This window comes from Takifugu flavidus, chromosome 4 (genome assembly GCF_003711565.1).
Source record: "Takifugu flavidus isolate HTHZ2018 chromosome 4, ASM371156v2, whole genome shotgun sequence".
Taxonomy (NCBI): domain Eukaryota; kingdom Metazoa; phylum Chordata; class Actinopteri; order Tetraodontiformes; family Tetraodontidae; genus Takifugu; species Takifugu flavidus.
In genome coordinates, this window is record NC_079523.1 from 5,662,108 (window position 1) to 5,677,910 (window position 15,803).

The 15,803-nt window shown below is 45.9% G+C and overlaps 2 protein-coding genes across 3 annotated transcripts in view; both read left to right on the top strand.

Moving 5' to 3' along the window:
* Window positions 1-4,694, top strand: part of LOC130524453 (A disintegrin and metalloproteinase with thrombospondin motifs 9-like) — a 29,104-nt gene extending 24,410 nt beyond the window's left edge. The window contains exons 31-39 of one of the 2 annotated variants that reach the window (XM_057030607.1): window positions 919-1,089; window positions 1,186-1,380; window positions 1,523-1,649; window positions 1,759-1,853; window positions 2,095-2,189; window positions 2,327-2,460; window positions 2,784-2,875; window positions 3,135-3,239; window positions 3,364-4,694. In XM_057030607.1, coding sequence (XP_056886587.1) covers window positions 919-1,089; window positions 1,186-1,380; window positions 1,523-1,649; window positions 1,759-1,853; window positions 2,095-2,189; window positions 2,327-2,460; window positions 2,784-2,875; window positions 3,135-3,239; window positions 3,364-3,459 — 1,110 coding nt within the window. In that variant the 3' untranslated portion in view covers window positions 3,460-4,694. Of the gene's footprint in view, window positions 1-918; window positions 1,090-1,185; window positions 1,381-1,522; window positions 1,650-1,758; window positions 1,854-2,094; window positions 2,190-2,326; window positions 2,461-2,783; window positions 2,876-3,134; window positions 3,240-3,363 lie in introns of those variants that run through there. The other variant, XM_057030608.1, reaches the window with a different exon arrangement.
* A 1,270-nt stretch (window positions 4,695-5,964) lies between these two features.
* Window positions 5,965-15,803, top strand: part of prickle2b (prickle homolog 2b) — a 52,268-nt gene continuing 42,429 nt past the window's right edge. The window contains exons 1-2 of the mRNA XM_057030394.1: window positions 5,965-6,240; window positions 6,483-6,571. Coding sequence (XP_056886374.1) covers window positions 6,196-6,240; window positions 6,483-6,571 — 134 coding nt within the window. The 5' untranslated portion in view covers window positions 5,965-6,195. The remainder of the gene's footprint in view (window positions 6,241-6,482; window positions 6,572-15,803) is intronic.

Consider the following 15,803-nt stretch of genomic DNA (forward strand, 5'->3'; position numbering starts at 1 on the left):
TTCAGATCCACTCTGCAGTCCGGATTAACAGATGGTTACATTCAAGAATTAAAATCTGTCAGTTAAAGAAACTATTGCCTGGGTCCAACACAAAACTTGGAGAGTCCACAATAAACACAGCAATATTGTCTCAATCAAATATCGTCTGAGTTTCCATCAGATTTAGCTACATAAGCAGCTGCACTGTTTATTTAGCTTCTCTGCCTTGGCTTGTTGTGGTGATGAATAGAGTTATGTTGTAGCTTCGGCATGTGATTCTAGAAAATTCCTCTTCTTTAAACACATGAACAACCGCTGCAGATGCTTCCCCCGCAATTGTCAGTGATTCCATTTTGTTTTTAATGTCATTTAGATGCTTAAACTCGAAAATTCTTTGGTATTGCTGTGAAAAATCCCCCTTTTTCCCCCCCTCCGTAAATCAGTCCATCGGAAGGTTCTAAACGTTCTGGCTGCATTCCTGCTGTGTAGCGCTTAGCATTCCTCCATAAGCTCCGGTCTGCAGGTCCGTGTTCACGGCGGAGGTTATTAGAAGCGACAGCTGCTTGCGGGAGGTTCTACCTCTGCCGAATTTGGGTCCCGTTGAATCTGGGTCACTGAGCAGCGTGAAAAATCACTTCTCGGGGAGCTCAGACTAATTAGGCTGCAGACGCGTTGTTTGGAGACCCATAACTGGAGGTATTTACAGCAGCTCACCTGGCAGGATTTGGGTTTTATACCTGATTGCAGACTAAACACACTGTTGTGCTTCTGTAGGCTCCATCGGACAAATACTGTATGTCCGACGTCTCTCACCGTGATTAAAACACACCAGGTTCCGCACCTTAACATCACCATGAGGACACTCTGGCCAGGTTGGGTCTTGGTCCTGGAGCACATGGGAGGTCACTGTTATCAACAGCTGCGTCCTGTCTTCTACAGTGCAGTAAGACATGCGGAGGGGGTCACAGGCGGCGGGCTCTGAAGTGCGAGGACCACAACCGTCAGGAGATCCACGAGATGTACTGCGCAAACCTGATCCGCCCTCCTGACGTGGAGCGCTGCAACGACCACGCCTGCGAGGTGGTCTGGATCACGGGAGAGTGGACCGAGGTGAGAGCCTCCATCAACGAGCTTCTTCCAAAAGGACAGAAGCTGCTCCTGCTTCCCGTCTGGTCGCTTCACACGGTGGTTTTTCCTGCCCTCCAGTGTTCAGCCAGCTGTGGTCAGGGCTACCGCCAGCGTATGATCGCCTGCAGCGAGGTCCCCGTGGAGGGTGAAAACTACCAGTACGGCCATCAGTCCTTGTCGAACTGCCCCGGGACTCCTCCTGAGAGCTACATGCCTTGTCATTTGGACCCGTGCCCGTCACCACAGGCGTGGCGGGTTGGAATCTGGGGACCAGTGAGTGAGCCGCTCGTCAGCATTCAGCGATTTTTACTTAGAATGGGCTAAAATGGTCTAATTGCGGTTTTAGATATTGTACCAAATGAGGTTCATGTTTGGTTTGGGATGTTTTTAAACGTGTGCTGTGTTGGTTCTGCAGTGTTCGGCCAGCTGTGGTGAAGGCGTGATGGAGAGGCTGGTGCAGTGTCTGGCCCACGGTCAGGAGAGCCATGGATGTTCTCTAGACGACAAACCAGAGGCGAGAAAAGTCTGCAGAAATCCCAGCTGTGAGTTCCGGCACTGCTTTGCTCCTGACGTGTGCTTCCCTACATGTTTGTGTTTTGTTGCAACAGCCGCCCGAAATCACTTTCTCCTTTCTCGTCCCTTTATTTTTAGGTCATTTGCCTCATAGCTGTCAGGAAGTACGGAGCACGAACGCCCTCTCCACAGATGGAGAACATCTTCTAAAAGTTCAAGGAAGAGCACTTAAGGTGCGCTTTTACACTGGGATTACTTCTGAAACACACTAAAGTTTATCCAGCAATATCCAGGTTTTATTTGTGAGGCACCAGAAATGATCTTAAAGGCATTTTTTTTCCTCAATGGACGACCATTTTGAACATCTACTCTCCTTTTCTGCTTTTCCTATCTTGCACCTGCCATCCCATAATCTCTGTCCTTCGCCTCTGGTTACCATCCCTCCCCTTCTCCTCCTCCTCATTTTTCCCTCAGGTCTTCTGCGCAGGAATGCAGACAGAGACTCCGCAGGAGTACATCACCTTGACGACGGGAGAAGAGGAGAATTTTTCAGAGATCTTCGGCTTCAGGTAACACCGAGCCAGGATAAACGTGAGAACAGCCCGCTCCATCGCAGCCCTTTCACGAGCGTTGAGTTGAACAGAGTTGTGTGTGTGTGTGTGTGTGTGTGTGTGTGTGTGTGTGTGTGTGTGTGTGTGCTACACAGACTAAATGACCCCACCCAGTGTCCTGCCAATGGCTCCAGAAGGGAAGATTGTGACTGTCGGAGGGACTACGCTGCCGCCGGCATCACCAGCTTCTCTAAAGTGCGGCTGGACCTCAGCAAGATGATCATCATCAGTGAGTCACACACACACACACACCCACACACACACCATCGCCTACTAGTGTAAACTCTATATTAGACGAGAACTTCCTTTACCATTTAATTATGTCTGTACTGGGGGGGCTTAATGGCCTCAAGATGTCTTCAAGATTCATTTAGTCAGCGCACAGTTACGAGGCTGGAGGGGATTAAACCAAACCGTGCTAACGACATCAAGATACTGATTAAAGATAGATTTTGATGGAAAAACTAGTATCAGAGTTGTCCCTGAAGTTAAACCTTCATGTGAGGTCCAGCATGGGCGCGTCTCAAGGACCTTTGTTCTGCTTTCATTCAGCTACAGATTGGCGGTTTGCGTTCACCCGTGAGGGCTCGAATGTTCCATTTGCCACAGCGGGGGATTGTTACAGCGCCGCGGCCTGTCCACAGGTGAGAAAAACAACCCAGCAGACGGGCCTACTAATGCAAAGAAGATGTGGATAACTTTTTACCGTTTCAACTTTTTCTTTTTACAAAAATGCGTCTCTCACCAATGAATTATTCAAACATTTAAAACCTTCCAGCTTGTCATTTTGTGATGACGTAAATGCTGATGTCAGTGCATGAAATCAGTCAGAATAATGAATTGTTTCACGTACTTCTCAATCCAGGCTACAATTCGGTGCTCACGTGCTTTCTGTTCTTTCAGGGGCGTTTCAGCATCAACCTGTCAGGAACAGGTTTTAAAGTGGCTGAAGACATTTCTTGGGTCTCCCAGGGCAACTATGCTGTGGCTGACGTACAGAAATCACAGGTGTGGACAATTCATTAATATTTCCCCTGCAACAATGGAGTAACATTCCTCTTAATTACTATTTTTTTCCTCAATACAAAGAACCCAAATCATGTGTTTTATGACTCACCTCTGGTGTCCGCAGGGTGGCAGCAAAGTGTCGGGAACGTGTGGAGGCTACTGTGGTAAATGTGCACCGTCCTCCGACTCCACCCTGCCTGTCATAGTAGAACACATCTAAGACCACCAGGCAGTTGTAAAGGCAGTTTTCAAATGTGAAATTCAGGTTTAACAAATAACAAATGCTTGTTCTGTTGAGGCGTCCGTCTCCATTGGTGCTCAAGAGGTCCATCCGTCCCTCACCTAACCTTGTGCGTGTATAGTGTAAATGAATCTGCTGTATCTATTGTACAGGCTATATATATATATTTATTGTTAGGTTCAGTTTGGAATCAGTGTGATCCACACTCAAGCATGCGTTTTGAATCAAGGGCAGGCAGATTTTAAAGTGTTAGGATAATAGTAACCGTGGGAGAGCAGCTGCAGTTTGTAATATAATATTTCTGTTCTTTTACAACAATGGAATGTGTGTCGATGATCATTTAGAGTTGCAGGTGAGACAAAGGAAGAAACTGAGGCACAGTGGAGCACATCAGGAGACAGCTGTCAAAGTCCTTCTGAGCTTCTGTTTTATATCTCTCCGCTGTCGTGCAGAGTCCCAAGGAAGCCATTAGCCTTTTGCTTTTAGGAGCAGACAGGTTGTTTTATCTGAAGAAACAGTTGAATCAAAGAAGCAGTTAACTCAGGCCAGTTAGACTCCAGAGATACGCTACAAAGCACTGGTCCGGCCCAGGAGACGCCTCTCAAACCACTGGCGCCCACGGGCCCCGCAGCCAGATTCCTGTCCACATGCTGCCTGCAACAGCCTCATGTACCTGCCTTTCATTCATCCCTCATTTCCTTCTTTTCTTTACTGTGACAACATCAGGTACTTGTGTGTGTCCAATCTCTGAGAGGGGGACTGTGTGTTTTACATTCAAACAACCAATAAGCCATAACTGTGCGTAACCACTTCTGTTTCTGGTGCTTTTTCTGGACCAAATGTAATAACATTTATACCAATTCGGTTCCACAGCTATAGATTTTGTCCTTAAAATTATTGTCATGCAGCATTTTGTGTCTTATGACTGCAGCCAATCAATGCACTCCTCGTCATGAATGTCATGACTTCTGTCAGAAATGTTCTCAGGTGTCATAAATAAAGGGATTATTATGGTATTAAAATATTAGGTCCATTTGCTATTTGTTTTTAACAGCTAATTGCTATATTTTATGCTATATTTTATATGGAGATATTTATTTGACCCTTTTCTTTGTGGGAATGTGTCTTTCTTTAGCATTAGGTATAGGATAATATACACTTTGTGAATTTATGTGTTTGTCAAAAAGGAAATAATAAAATATCTGATATATTGAGTGTCTTTGCATCATTCTGAGACTCACACATGTACCAGACATGTTATTGTCATTACTGTATTCAGGAATTAGCTTGAAGGTCCAGTGAGAGCTCTGATGACATCTAGCGGCCAGAATCTAGAATGCCATAATGGAACCTACTGAACCTATTGCGTGTCTGCAACAAATTTCTCATTTGAATCTAGAAATAAAAGCAGTAAAGTTCATATAAATATTTAATGTGAATGATAAAGTTTCAGTTTTAGGCCACACAACATTTAGGCAAGAGGACGTGTTGACTTACACCAATTTCAGATAAACATGAAACAATAACACTGTTACAGATGTACATTAATACATTAAAGCTCCACATTAGACAACAGCTGCAGTCTCCTTCCATGTACCTCCAGCTCAGTGTTCAGGTGTAACAGTCTCCCAGTTTCCCACAAGGATTAGACCGGCAGCCGGCGCCTCAGCTAAAAACTTCAGGTCGTACAACATTCATCAAACTTCTGAAGACCAAGTTCAAGGCCTTCGGTCAGCTGAGAGAGGAGCTGTCTGGCCAAGAAGTCACTGCAAGGGCGACAGGAAGAGTCCCTGAAGCCAATCTGGGTGCAATTAAATCCATCAGCAGTTTGTAGGCTTAGAAATTAAAGAGCTGAGGTATGAAGACTAAAGGTCTCTGGCATCAGTACCAGATTTATCACCACGGCTCCTGGTGGTGATCCAGTGTGGATTAGAAATGATGCCCAGACATAGTTTGTGTTCAAGGTCGTGTGTTTCACATTGACACTGAAGACGATGATTTTTTTTTGTTCTCTTCTCCAACCAAGGCGACCACGTGACATAAAGTCATCTCTCTGTCCTTGAGACACCTGTGTCAGTTCCGAGCTCGTTTGTTCGGACGCAGGAGGATCAGAACTGCCTGTTTCTGTTCCCCTCGCTTACAGAACAGCGTGGAAACGAAACTATGTCAATAAATCCGTCAACCTTGTGCACATGGAGCCACAGACAGTGTCATGGTCGCCTTTCTGGGGTCACTCCCGCGGCAGGGAAACACCCCTCACCCATATTTAATGTTGCGCACCGAGAGGAAAAACTGACTGACTCAGCAATAAAAGTGCAAACTTGCCATTTCTTCACCATTTCAAACTTTTGTTTTGCAGCCCAAAACTGGTTATAATTACTTCTTTTTTTTTTTCCAAAAATGAAATGACATCAGAGGGATTATTTCCTCGGCCGTCTGAATTTGCCCTCAGCTGTTTCCAGACTCGGAGCAGAGGAGTCCTGTCCTCGGAATTGAACCACAAACTCGGGCTTTTTCCAGCTCTTCATTGGCTGCAGAGAAAACCGGGTGGAGCCGCTGTCCGGAACAGCTCCGCTCCGTCAACGCGGGACCCGCTTGTGCGTGAGAAAGTGTTTCTCTGTGACATTTACGCACACTCCGCCGCCACCGCTCCCCGCGCCTCCTTCGTCCCCGTCGAAGCCGACTTTGTGCCCGTTGTCCTTGGATCAGACAGCGATGTTTAGTCGCAGCAAGAAGAGGAGGGATGGTGGCAGCAGAGAGGTAGGTCGATGGCCAAAAGTTCGGCGTCTCCATGGCGCACGGAGGGACGCGCTCCGGTTACAAATACGTTGTTTATTCTAAGGTTTAATTTTATCTGCAAGTGTTGGTTTAAAGTCTGTCAGCTGTAATAAAACGGACATTGTGTTAATGTGCTTTATAAATGTTCATCAGTGTCATGTGATGCAGTCAATCAGCCTGGTGTTCTGTGAGGCGGCTGATCACCTCCTGTTCCTCTCTGTTAGAAGCTGAAGGCTGCCGAGGAGCCGTCCCGAGGACAGCCCTGTGTCACCTGCGGAGAGCTGTGCCCCGGCTTTTCCCTGCACAAATGGAGGTAAACGCATCGCTTTCCCTCCCCGACAGGCCAAAAGTGCCAGGAAATGAAAGAGAAAGGGCTCATAGCTGCCAAAACCGGCACCAAAAGAAAGACAGCAGGTTCTTTTCTGCGACGTTTTGATGTCAGCAGGTGACCGAACGCAGCACCGGAGTGGCCTTAATGGTGGTTTAAAGGAAGAAGCCATTCGCTTTTAGATGGCAGCCGCCACCCACACTCCTGTGAAGAAGCCATGGTTGCATTCATGGCTGTCGCTGTGAGAGTTCTCAAGCAGCAGGAAGAATCCCGGACTCTCCCCTGTACGTGTCCTCGTCCGATCGGTGGCAGCTGCTTCTTTCATTTTAGCATTTCTGACTTAATATCGGGATGTGTGTTGCAGCTCTTTAGTGGCTGCAGAAATCAACAGGCAGAAGGTCGTTACGTCCAAGAATCGTCTCGGCTAAACCGAGCAGGGACACATTGTGTGACTGGCGTGTTTGCCGGCAGCGGTTAACCAGCCCGTCCGAAGGTGGCAGTTGACATGGCAGCAATGGCCACAACAGAGAGGGAGGACCTGGACCGTAAATTCTCCAGGCTCTTCTGTTTTTTTTCCTCGCTGTAAACTCCTACAGGGGCAACGGCTAAGGAATGCGGTCTTCAATTGCCCGTCTCGCAGTTAAAAGTCAAACTCCCCCACCTCCCGCTTTGCCAAACTGAAATAAAGTGTTTTCAGACTTGGGGGTGGGAGGGTGCGAAGTGTGTGTGTGTGTGTGTGTGTGTTGGGGGGGTAGTGCAGAGGTCTGTGCAGAAGTAAAGGCTTGGTCCAGAGGTCCAACAGCCTGACTCCTTAGTCAAAATTTTAATATGTTTTACAGCTAATTTGTTTAGACGGTGGCGTTCTGGAATGTTGGTGACCTGGAGGTTAGAGACTGGATGCAGGTATGCACAGACTCTTTCTGCTGGCACGTTGCAGATGTTGTTAGTCTGCTGTTAGGGTGGTAACAATAAAAACAACAGGAGCTTCAGACAGGGTGGTTGGGCTGTGTTCATCTCAAGAGGCCGCATCCATCTCCATGGTCGTTAGCAACGTTAGCATGTTAAACTAACAGGACATATCATGAAACTGCCAGAATCCGTTTATATCAATGTAAAAAACCTTTACCTGGTCCATTTAAGTGTTCTTTTATGTCTCAGATCTGATGTCTGCGACTGAAATTTCTGTGGCTCTAAGCAGGCAGCTCATAAACCAGCTAATGATATTACTGTTAGCTATCAAGAGCCCAGCTTCGTAGCTGAGTCTCCTGCTTTTCATTATTACACAAACTGACTAATTTAATTTCCTGTCTCAGTGTTGCCGTGCCAACACTAACTCTTGATTCTCCCAAGGCTCAATCTGGGAACCTTTTTATGTAGTTTAAGTGTTGTTTAATTGTTTAAGGATTGTTGAAGTGTTTAAGAGCATCACTTGGAGGCTTTTTCTTTGATATGTATTTTGGTAACAAACAGGCTTTTTTTTCTTCCTTTCTTTCTTTTCCTTGTCTATGTATCATTCTCTTGTCTACTGGTCCTTTATAATTAACCGACCGACTGTTTTGAGGTGTTTTGTCTTACAACGGAGAGAAACTTTATATTTAAAACATAAAAAGAAAAACTGGGGAATTTGCTGTGACTGAACTACACTAATGATCCAAAAAGTCTTTCTACACGTTCAACGATATTCTAATAATTCCATGAAACATGTTGCAAACACGTGGGACTGTTTTCTGTGGCCACGCCCACTGACTTTTCGATGAGCCCTTATATGCAGATGTCACATGTTTGACCTTGTTTTATGCTTATAGGGTGATTTTTATTAACTCCATCGCACATCGTGACTAAAATAAGCAGTGCCGTGACTGGATCTCTAATTTAGTTCTGCAGTCCACCAAACCCTGACTCGAGGTCAGCTCCCAACAGCCAGGAAAGATTATTCCTTGTTTTTGTGGGAACCAACTTGCAGACATTACACGGTATAACAATTTTATGAACAGAAAAGCATTTTTAAGAAGTAGTTGGAGCAGGAGTAAAGGATCCAGATGATGTGGTTGCAGCCTCTGTTAGCTGCCAGCGCGCTAACGTCGTCTCCGTGTAACACGAGATGAGCTGGCCTCTCTCTGCAGTTTAGAATTAAGAGTATAGAGTCTCTCAGCACAACATGCACCCTCTGAATTATTAATACTTGCCTTTGGCTTGATTGATTTTCCTTGTGCTAATGAGACTCATTACCAGGCTTATTAACATGCAGCCTAAGTGCGAAGTTGCTACCTGATCAGCCCGATCTCTTGGATGCTGCATCTGAAGGCAGCGCTTGACCTGCTGCTGGGGTTAGGCCCATTCAGACACGGCTCCTGCCCTCAGATGTTTGCTCTAACCGAGCCCAGTCGCGGCACAATGCTCGGCCTTGTGCGCAGCAGAGCCAGCTGGAGACGGGCAGTAAGAAGTGATGCAAAGGGAAGGGTTCTGGTCAAACTGGGGAGGGGGATCGGGTTGAGATTTAACCCCGCTCTGAATGGCTTGCTGACGTCTGTCCCCTCGGTTACCCGGCCTGATCTGCATAACACAGGCGGGTTTTACAATTCACTGTGCTAACAAGACGGCCCAGCAAATAAAAGTGTCAGTGTGGCGGGCATGATAATGGGCTCAGGCTGTTCTGACCGAGGCAGAGAAGCTTCAACCAACAAGAGATAAACGGGGACCACGGAGACGCCATCGGTGGTCGACGCCACACAAAAGATACTTTAGGACTGTGGGGGCGGTGAGTCCCCGGGCCTCGTCCTGTTTTCATCTCTGAGCTGGTGTGTGTGCTGCATGGTATTGTTGACTTGGAGACAGATGAAGATGAATGTGTAGGCATTGTGCTATACTGATGGCAGGTGGTGTAGCATCATCCCCCGGCTGGTTACTGGATGTGTAACAGGAGATCCTGAAAGGTGTTGGGTTCCTCCTGCCCCCTGTGCTGGTAATTGGCTTTTCTTTTTTTTAAAAACTTTCTAGAGCTCCTGTATTATCAACAGTACCTGTTTGACAGCTTTTGGACTCCATTAAAGTTCTACTGGATAAAACTGTAATTTTATATGTCACTGAAACTGACATTTTAAATGCTGCTGTGGTGACCCCGCATCAATACGTAAATATGTATGTTTGTTTGCTTTTTTTAAAAAACAACCTCTCACCTGGAGTTTTCAAGTTGCTCGGTGAGGCGCAGTTGGTTGAAATGACCACTAGGGGGCAAACGAGTCCAATGCCTGAACACAAGTTTCCACTTCTGCTAAACTAAAGCAAAGTTGTTCCAAAGCAGAAACCAGACATCAAAATTTGATTACTAGAGGCTTCACAATAATAAAGTCAGAATTCAATTGATCATTAAAGGTTTTTTTTTCTGAAAACAAGATGCAGGAATGTAAATCAATAATACCAAACCATGTGCATTTTAAAAATAGGCATGCAGAGCACACTAAGGAAAGGACATCGGATTTTATGTGCATTCTTTTACTTCATCACCGTGAGTGAAGGATTTAATTTTGCCTAATCAAACGCAGCACCCTGTCCTCTGCGGGGATGGGATGTTATTGCGTGGGACAGCTGTGTCGGCCTCGGGGATGTTTGCTTTTCTCTCCAGCGGTTTCTCATCAAGGTCATCTCTAACAGGTGCTCGTGTGTTTGCATTTGACAGGCATGCGCATGTGTGCACGCCTGCAAGAGAGAGGGAGAATTCTGGAAGGAGCATCCATTAAAAAGTATTTCATGTTATGCACTCTTAAGGGTTGTATTTAGTTGTTTTCCTCATTTCTCTTTGACTGGTGCACAGTTGTGCTGATTCAGCCGGATTTTTGCCCTGGTGCTGATCTGGGCCTTAATGAAGGCTTAGAGGGCGAAGCTGGCTTTGAACTGTCACTGGAAATAAAGGGAGGAAGCTCGCTGCTGTCAGATGTGCACCAACTTCACATTTGCAGAGCGCAGACCTGCAACTCCGGCATGCCCACCTCAGTAGAGAACAGAATGATGTCATATCAGCTTATATTGAGTGGAAGTTACCTTCCTGCCATCCAGGTGTGATTTAAAGCACACCTCTGCACCACACAGCAACTGTGTAGGTTTAGATTGGGATGCAGCCACGGTTACTCACCTTCATTGTCATTCTGAGGGTCACAGTCTCACACCACAACTCGTCCATGGTCGCGCATCAGGTTAGGTCATAAAGAGCTCCCTAACCACGGGGGTTTAGAGGGTGAATGCGGTTGTGGTCTGACTCTGAAGCAGCTCCTGTCTTTTCTTTTAAAGAGTCTGGGGGGGATGATTGACAGCCTGGGTTCTGATCGAAGGTCTTGCAGATGTCAGTAGGTCATCATCTGAACAGTCCTGTGTGTTTCCAGTCAGGAAATAGTGTTTTCTCTGTGTGTGTGTGTGTGTGTGTGTGTGTGTGTGTGTGTGTGTGTGTGTGTGTGTGTGTGTGTGTGTGTGTTTTAATGAAAGTTAGAGGAAGCAGCTTTAATCCTCTGGGGGGGGGGGGGGCTTGTGCATTTCTCAAAGGTTCATCCTCTGTTCAGCGAATTTAAAACACCGCACCACTTCAAAGAGCGCTTTGATTATCTCCTCCTCCACCATCACCTACACCCCCGCCCCGGCCACACGCTCGCTTTCTGTCCAGCCACCTGTTCCAACGGATGAGAAAGCTCGCGATCAAAGTGGAAGCAGCAGGGGAAAGAAACGGTCCTCCATTGATGCCATGTGCACGGACGTCATCTCCAATGATGCTGATTTTGATTTTTAATCGTTTATTTATGTTCAAGGTGGTGCCAACCAGCAGGGGGCAGTGTGGTGCATTACAGCGCTCTGACTCCAGTACATAAACTCCACAGGGACTTGGTGTCCCACTGGAACCTGTGAAAAACTGCACCAGAGGAGCTTGATGAATCTGCAGTGTTAAATTATTTGATTGGTTTATTGATTCTGTGAGCAAACTGATTGTTTGGCTTGATCAATGATATTGATCTCTGACAATTGAGTGTCTGACAACCCTCTGTTTCCAACAAGGCTTATTTGCTGTGTTGATGGAACCTTTTTTGTGTGCCTGTAAGGTTCCTGGCCTCCTTTTTCAAGCTCCTTTTCCGCCATTCTGAGTGGGCGAGGTGTTGTGCATGAGTCAACGCTGAATCCGATTAGTTCATTTAGAGGACTTCTCTATTGCTGTGGGGTCCGGTCCACGTTGAGGGGCCAAAACTGCGTGTTTCTGTCTGACATTTGGAATTCAGATGAGTTAGGCGTCATTTGGTTTTGGGAATTTAGGTGAGCAAATGATGAATAAAAATCTGTGCGTGTGTGTGTGTGTGTGCGCGTGTGTGTACACGTCTAGCAGACACTCTGAAGTCTGCCTCTTCCATGTGAGCTCACTGACGGAAATCCTGCATTAAATGATCAGTTTCATGTGAACTTTTAGTGCAGATGTGATTTTTTTTTTTCTTCTTCCAGTGAAGCCAGAGGATGTCTGGGAAAACACGTGCGAGGTCAAACTGCGGCTTGGCGCTGATATTTTATACTGCGTTGAAATTAAACAAACTCCTAGGTATCAGGAGTTTTCAACATCAGTGAGGAATGTCTCACCGCTAGAATATGCACAAATCATAAGCTGAAGGTGAGCTTTGATTAAAAGTGATCATTATAAATGGAAGGACTGATGCACGCGTGTGTGTGTGTGTGTGTGGGGGGGGGGGGGGTTCATCTGTGAATTACCACTGTAGAACAGTGATCAGCTGCATAATTAATCTCAGCCTTTGCCCTTTTGCTAATTGCGCCTCTTCAGATGGAAATTTTGGGTTAAATTTCAGTAAATGGCTCAGCCCTGGATGTGAAGGCCGTATTTCATGGATGAGGGAGTTGACCTTCAGTTCCTGCCGTACAGGTAACTCTCAAAGGGCCTGGGTTCCGAGGGGGTGGTGGGAGGAAGGAAACAGGAGATGAAAAAGGCTCTGGACCGCGACCAGCTTCCCCTGATAGAGGCTTGAAAGACGAAACACACACACACACACACACACACACACACACACACACACACACACACACACACACACACACACACACACACACACACACACACACACACACACCACCCATCTTAAAAACAGAGATGCAGCAGTCTTAAGCTGGTATAACTGCATTTACAGTCAGATCTAGATGAATATGCAATGACTGCTCTTCTCAGCATCAGAGCTGCAGTATATTGTGGAGGACAAGTGTCACTTCAGTTTTATGCCAATATCAGGATTGGCTAAATGCAGTGCTACTAGAAAATTAGGAAAAAAAAAAAATTTACTTCAAAAATATTGTTTAGTTATTTCTGTGTTTAGTTATAATTAACAAATGACCATATGCTAATCTAAATATGGTAAATTAAATGAGGAAATGTTCTACTTTCAACAAAAAACATAGCTTTGCATAGGCGTGCTAACTCAACTGCGCATGCTATTACTGCACATAGCTTCATCTTCTAGGGTGATCTAATCACACATTTAGTATTGTCAGCCACATCCTAGACTCTAGCATGAATGCTCATCGGCCTATTCTCACGTAACAGATCACTGTAGACAGCGTAAGCTGATGTTGTGCCGTCCAACCATGACGGTGAACGTGAATCGGCTAAGTGACAGCGTGACTGCAAAGTCCACAAGTGGGAAGTAGAAAGAGGCGATGCGGTGAATCAAAAAGCCGTTGTATGCATGTCAGAGGTCATCTTTTAACAAGCAAATCCCCTTTTCTCCTGTCTAATCCTCTGCTCTGGGGTTTTCCCACAGCGTAGGATTCATCATGAACCAACCAGAGGGCAGACAGACAGGCACGCAGGCTCCGCAGAGCTTCACCAAGCCTCAGAGAAGATAAACACGTTATTATTCGTCCATCATGATCAGCAGCATCGTTTGGCCTGCAAAATGGATTAATAGGAAAAGGCAGTTTGTTTGCAAGCTTTATGTTGCTCAATAAATGTTAGAAAATGTTTTAAAACCACCACTATTGTAATTTTAACACTTGACCCTTTAATAGTGCAGCTGCTGAGAGACATCCAAAGAGGAAAAATGGCTACTTCAGATCTAAAATGGCTGTTATTGCTCACAGATTTATAAGGAAAGTTCTGTGGACGAGTGAAACCTGCTTCTCCTGCCTCTGTTGTTTCTGTATCAGGTTTAATCAGCTTTTACAAAGTAGTAAGAATCCGCAAAACTACTCGGAGAGCATAAAAACTTAACTAGGGCCCAGCAGACCGTTTCCTTTTAAATCGTGAAACTGCCCCTTGTGTCTGGATCCTCAGAAGAGAAGCTAATGGGGTCTTCCTCAGCCGAGTGCCCATGTGAAGTGACAGACAGACAGACAGATGGTTGCAGAAAATTAGCTCTTTTGCCAGAGTAAATCAATATAAAGTTTTGATCCAAAGCTTTCTTGGTGGCTGTGCAGTTGCCTGCATTTCAGTCTAAATTATTTTGACTTTCTTATCTATTATTTGACTAAAAAATATATAGAGAGAGATATATTTCGCAATAGTGGATACCTTATTACTGTTCTTAACGCGCCCCCCCCCTAGTGGCAGGAGCATGAACAACAGGAACAGTACAGGTATAACTGCATCAATAATAGACAGATGTGTTTAACTCAACCTGAGAACCATATATTCTATTGAGAGGGATGCTTGTTTCCTGAGAGAGGTCATCAATCCAAGGTGTGAATTGAATAATGTTTGGTTCAGTGTCTCAGTTTTCCATTTTAACATCTTCCTCTTTACACCAGCGGCCTCACCCACGCCAACACATATTATAATAAACCTTATGGAAGCATACTTGCAGTCAAATCTAAAAAATGTGCCTGCTGCTCTGCTGATGACTGACTGGATAATCCAGACTGGATGGAAAATCCTGACTCATAGAGGAATAAAGAATTTATGCTGCCTGTATACTTTTTTATGGCGTGCTTGTGCTCCCATCTGGTTGGCTTATGGCGGCCCTGCCTTGTTTGTTTATCTCCTAATGTCTTTAAGAGCATCCTCATCTCCCCCTGGTCTTTACGAGCTGGTGTTTGAGCCGCAGCTGCGTGTAAAACATGTCCCAGTTGTTGTCAAACCTGGTTTCCAGCCAGTCAGTTTGATGGACACATGAGTTAATGACGCCGATGATAGCTGACTTAATGTGTGTGTGTGTGTGTGTCTTTGTGTGTGTGTCTTTGTGTGTGTTTGTGTGCCCAGGTGTGTTTGTGTGTTTCTTTCTGCAGAAGAACGCGTCCTAACACAGGTGGGACACGGCGAGTGTGAATGAGTTGGGAGGCGGTATCAGGTATGCACGAGCATGTGTGTGTGTGTGTGTGTGTGTGTGTGTGTTTGTGTGCGTGTGTTTGTGTGAGCAGGTGTTAAATGCCGGAGACGCTTTAATCACAGGTTGTCCCGATGCAGGTGTGTGTGTGTGTGTGTGTGTGTGTGTGTGTGTGTGTGTGTGTGTGTGTGTGTGTGTGTGTGTGTGTGCGCGTGCGTGCGTGCGTGCGTGCACGCAGCCACACGGACCACAGCTGACTTAACACCTGTAATATTTAATAGCTTGACACTAAAGACGGCGCACGTGCTCGAGCCTCGGTTTCCTCTTATTGTGCTCGGCTGAAATGTGGGTTTCACATTTCAGTCTAAGCTGGACGAGAGCAGGACGCCACGCTTCCTTCGTCCATTTTAGGGGGGAAAAAACCTTCCTTTTCCTTTTGTGCACGTGTATGACGCGTGTGTTTTACCTCTGTTTGTGTGCGCAGACGTGCGTCCGGCGAGGACCCCCAGCTCCGATCCGTCTGAATGGCAGATGTTCTAACTCAGGCTGCTCTCCAGCCTCCTGAATATTGAATCCTGAGAACAATAAGATTTTCCCTTGTTGCCGTGTTGGTGCTGCCAACATTCCCTGTTTTAAAAGCTAAACGTCTTCTTAGCTTTGCAGTCAGGTACGTTAGATTGTTCTAAATTGAGTTGGCGCCAACGCTTCTTAGCTGTTCCGTTCAGGGTTCAGGAGGTCAATGTTGCAGTCCTGTCTGCCCACTACCAGCCTTCATTTTTCACAAAAAAGGAAAAACAAAACACGTTTTCTCACCGTTTCCTTCAGCAGTGCGGTTATTTTCCTCAGTTTCCCAAACAGGAACAAAACATTTAAATCGGGGAAACTTCTGGAAGTGTGTCTATGTTTGTGTAAGTTGGGTTGTGTTG